Here is a 4,864-nt window from a genome sequence, read left to right on the forward strand (position 1 = left end):
AACAACCCTCAATAAGATGATCCCATGTTAAGGAAGGATGAGGTAGAGGAGTACACGAGCATAGTAATGGAAATTTACACTAGATTGCGAATGAAGCAAATTGAGAATATGTACATACTATCCCTTAGGGTCCTCTCGCAATCTTAGTGTATGATGCAATGTACACCATTCTCAGCAACCTTTAGCAAAACTAAGAACATTAAGTCCATGAATATACAACAAAAGAAAATAATAAGGACGTGACTTATCAAAACCACATGTGGATAATCCATACTATTCAAGGAAACAAAACCAAAGGAAAATAGTGTCATGTCTCAATTTTTACAACCATATTAATCCAAAGTATGGACCAAAGCAATATATTTTTTGAAAAAGAAAATTAATAACAATGTGTGTACACAATCTACCTCTTCCTAAGGAACAAATACTAAGAAGATAGAAAGCAAAGAAAACAAGTAAAAATTTGAAGATCAAAGAGCTCAAAGAGGCCAAGTGGCCTTAGGAAAAGTTGGGGAAATCCCCATGGGGCTAGCTTGCCTGTGCTTAGGATTACCTATCAAATTTCAATCACTATTATGTTGTTAAAGCCAACATGTGTCTAATTATTCTAGGAAGTCTAGACCCAAGTTCTCATTTTGTTTGAGCCACATGTCCAATTGGAGGCCCTTATCTTAGATTGATGTAAATGCTACAAGGTTTCCTTTGCGTACAAGAGACTAAATTGTAGCAATGCAATGAGATGTAATTGAAAAGGCTCAAATTGAGCAAGCCGTTGTATATATAGAAACAAAAATAGCAGTTAAAGAATGTGAGAATTTAGATACGTTTCGGGTTGTGCTACGTTGGCCTCGTGTCAGGCTGCGTACCACAAGCACTGACTGACGTCGAGGCCATCAATCAACGAGAAGATTAGTTGACGTATGAACTTTGGCCATCCATCAGATGGATCATGGCAGGGAGCAAAGATCGCCACTCATATTTTCGTCAGGTCGCCATGTACAGAGGAATTCTGCAGGGAATTACAGAAGTAGATAGCTCAGGACGCTCTGGGCGTAATTGAATGTATGGAATGTCGAGCTTATGGTTGTCCACCAGAATTGAACTCCCCGACAGACGGCCCGAGAAGCTCCTCGTGCGACTCGATGGAAATTCGCTCGTATAGACTACCTGCTCGGAATTTACCCTCCTGTGCGAGAACTGCTGCTGCGTCGGAAGCGATCCGGCGGGTCTTCCGAGCCTACTCGCAGGCATCTGTAGCTGCGGTGCCGGAGCGTTGTCGCTCAAGGTAATCTGCTTCTTCGATCTGCGCCAGAAGAAGAGCACCTTCTTCCACGACCTAGAACATTTGAATCGATGATGAAAATGTAAAGCACTTGTCGATCTTGTCAACTGCGGGGTCGACACCCGGCATGGCGCGGTTTTGGGCGCATTCTTTCCATATGAACGAGCTTCTGCAATAACCTGATGCCGAATGTTCAATGAAAAAAGATTGTCAGTCCCCGAAAGAAGAAAAACCCATCCGATCTACTTCTATGCCTCTATACACCTTTCCCTGCTGTTTCAGGGATCTGATTCCCGCCTAACACAGAAATGGTTAGAAATAATATGAGGATCTGACCTGCGCATAGCCCCACTCCGGATAATCGAAAGTCTGGGAAAGCTCGGTCTCCTGTTCCGGTACAACGGTTGCAGAAGGAATCATCACCAGGTTCCTCATGGATTTGCAGCGTACCATGTTTGAAGCCTGCTTGGAGGGATAAGTTAGCTCGTTCTGTAGTGGGCAACTCATCTTGCAATGTAGCGGACAAGAAGTCAACGGAGGGGGGATCATGGCGAACCAACGAAGAGAGTATCAAGAGCTTCGCAATGGAACAAGCAGGAATGGCTAGTACTGTGGAAGCGTGGGTAGGAGGAAGGGAATCAATCACATGAGAGACTGGAAGCGTCACGGCAGATGCAGCAGGATTCCGCGACTATGGCCGGTGCGTATCAATTCTCATCGGTGATTCGAGTGAGCCGCAGTTAGATTGGCATTTTCATGTGACCTGGGCGAGGGTGGTAGACGTTCCGTCAGTGGCTATCTAATACTGGATTGCTATAAATGGCTCGCGAGCCAAAGAACACAGCCGTAACCGCGTTCCCAAATGTTTACATCAACAGATCATTTAAGACTGTAAAAGTAGTCGGACCTAAGCATATTGACAGCAATGCGTGCCTTCAACGTGCCAGATCCAATCTGATACTTCAACATCTCGTGTGATCCTCAATTTGAGAACCTTCTTGTGCAGTCCTCTGTGTTTAACTTCGAATGGTCATGAAATACTCTCGCTCAATCTGCCTACTTGCGACTGGAAATCTGCCTCTAGTTTGCGAGATTTCTTGCGACGGAAAAACAGGGGTTTATCAGCTAGTAACTCCGCCTCGCGCTCGTACCGATTTCTGAGTAAGATCAGTTACTCTTGGATCTCAAATCAAACCAGCTCGTCCTACTAACCGAGCCTAAATCGAATGCGATACCAAGCAAGCCGTCTCAGAGATCCAGGAAGCGGAGGAGTGCCTGCAGCGAAGGGGAGCAAATTTCAAGTGATAGTTTGCTACATAATTCCTAGAGCAACTCGTTCTCATTGACGGTTTGACAATACCCGGCAGACAATCGTACGAACTCTGAGCGAAGGTTCTAACAAATGATGCAAAGGAGGTAAATGAGCAAAACAGAGCTGGTAGCCCATTCTCAGCGAAATGCAAAGGAATGAGATCCGAGCAAGAGGAAGAGAGAGGCGCTGATCATACCAAGAGGAGGAGGCGGTGCAGTAGTGCGAAAGGAACTGTTGGAAAAGATGGGAAACTGAGGTGGGAAGCTAAAGCTTGGGCCCAAATGCGAGCTAAAAGCAAAAGCAGATTAATGATGATGGTTGGAAGTTGAAGATTGCTTTGCAAATTTACTTATGGGAAGATCTCTGTGTGACGTGGCCTCCCCACGCGGCAACGGGAAAAACTACCGGCAACCTAACACGCACCACCGGACCAGCCGGTCACCCCCCACACGGCACCGTTGCAACACGCCTACCAAAGCTTAGTTCAAACCTTCAACGTTTCCCCAGGCCTATCCAATGAATGCCATTGCACGATTTGCCTTGGAAACTCGCGCTCTTCACAAAACATTTTTCTTTAGACATCACCAACTTTGGGTTTCCAATTTTTTGAAGGTTTTTCTTAGAATGTGCAGATTTTTTAAAGCTAAAATATACACTACGTTGCCTGAAATTTTGTAGATTTTTCAAAATTGAGAAAATAGTTTTTACAAGCAAAAATGAAAATAATGTTTATTCTATATCATTTGTAGGTTTTTGTGAACACTGATGTTACAAGCCTTCTTTACCACATGACATCGGTAACAAACCCTTAAATGCTAGAGGTAGCAAATGTCCCCAACTTGGCCACTAAGCTATTACTAAAATTCTTTTCCACATGACATGGTAATAAGCCCTTAATCCCAGATGCAGCAAATGTCCCCAACTTGGCCACTACACTAAGCTGTAACTAAAATCGTACATGAGCAGATTTTCCCTTTTCTTTGGATTCTTGTAGGCTATTGCATTCAATGCATCCTTTCCCCTTTTTCCCTTTTTTATTGTGGGTGGAGGGGGCGACGAGTAGTGCTAAGTGCATCAATACAATTGTACTTATTCTAACGATTGGACTCACAATACTACAAAATTGAATGAGCGTACCATCTTCTCTCTCTTTTAAAAAAAAGGAAACCTGAAATGTTCTTTCTACCTCGGGTGTTGATATGCCACCTAGTTCCACTTCCCTTTACGCCAATCTAGGTCATCACTCGACCACATGACCACCATCACTCCTCCACCATTAGAGCACCCACAACCAAACAAGGAGCCATGCCTAACCCTTAAAATGGGTCTTCGTTGCTCTCAATCATACCCAATTGGATGACAAATGTATCTTTGACTCTATCGTGCTTATGTATTCAAATATATCATCGTCAAACTTGAGCTTAGTATCTCATTACCAAATGGGGCACTACCTAAGCTCCATTGTAAGGATCTTTTGCCAGCATTTGTAAGTGGTATTCATCCAAAATCTACATTCTCATCCAAACTTGTTTTGTTTTTCTTACACATATGATCGTATTCGGAGCAAGCTTTGTACCTTGCTGTGAATATATATATTATATCTATATATATATGTTTACAAACTAACTTCAAGTGCAATGCCCCAAGGATTGTATGAGGGATCTTAATCTCACGTCTTACAATGCTCAAAGGCTATTGAGTTTAAATGTTTGTTTAAACTTGATCAAGTCACATTTTCACCACTTTGATTTTCTTCTAAAATACTTCCACACATGTCCTTAGTAGTCTAGGCTCTCAATTGAATCACAAAGCATGAGACCTTTAAAGTTTGAGTTGTAGTGCACACTCATGTGTTCATTTTTCCATGCTCTACTCAAAATCACACTTCCATAATGATTGTGTTCTTTCCACCTTTTCCTTTTTGGTTCAAGATTCATCCCTATAAACTATACAAAATTGTTTTACATCTCCCTTGACACAACCTTTAGAGGAATGTTGAAGCTATGCTACCATTCCTCCAATTTTCTTATGCTTAAAGTTTTAAAGTGTTACCCTTTTTCCATTGAATATGACCAAAGGGCATTTTATAGTGCTTTTAGCCAAGGAAGCCTCTGCCATTCACATACTCTTAATTCCATTAGAGTCTTATAGGGGATTTCTTGCATCCTAACTACGTAAGAAACATTACATGAATTTTTACATTATTTTAGAGTAAGAGCAAGTAATTCCACTAAACATGTTGGAATACCAGTCAATTTTTGACCTTCTTC

General features: G+C 42.3%; 1 protein-coding gene across 1 annotated transcript; it reads right to left on the minus strand.

The window, feature by feature from the left end:
• Positions 1 to 815: 815 nt before the first annotated feature.
• On the minus strand, positions 816 to 2,891 carry LOC147891618 (uncharacterized). Its single transcript, XM_087388918.1, has 3 exons — positions 2,791 to 2,891; positions 1,619 to 1,744; positions 816 to 1,461 (listed from the first exon to the last, which is right to left on the minus strand). Exons 2-3 carry the CDS (start codon positions 1,733 to 1,735, stop codon positions 985 to 987), a joined length of 594 nt encoding a protein of 197 aa, XP_087245044.1. The 5' UTR covers positions 1,736 to 1,744; positions 2,791 to 2,891; the 3' UTR covers positions 816 to 984.
• Positions 2,892 to 4,864: the final 1,973 nt, after the last annotated feature.

Source organism: Dipteris shenzhenensis, chromosome 17, assembly GCF_047967505.1.
Source record: "Dipteris shenzhenensis isolate YYH24624 ecotype China chromosome 17, Dip_SZ_1.0, whole genome shotgun sequence".
Lineage (NCBI taxonomy): Eukaryota > Viridiplantae > Streptophyta > Polypodiopsida > Gleicheniales > Dipteridaceae > Dipteris > Dipteris shenzhenensis.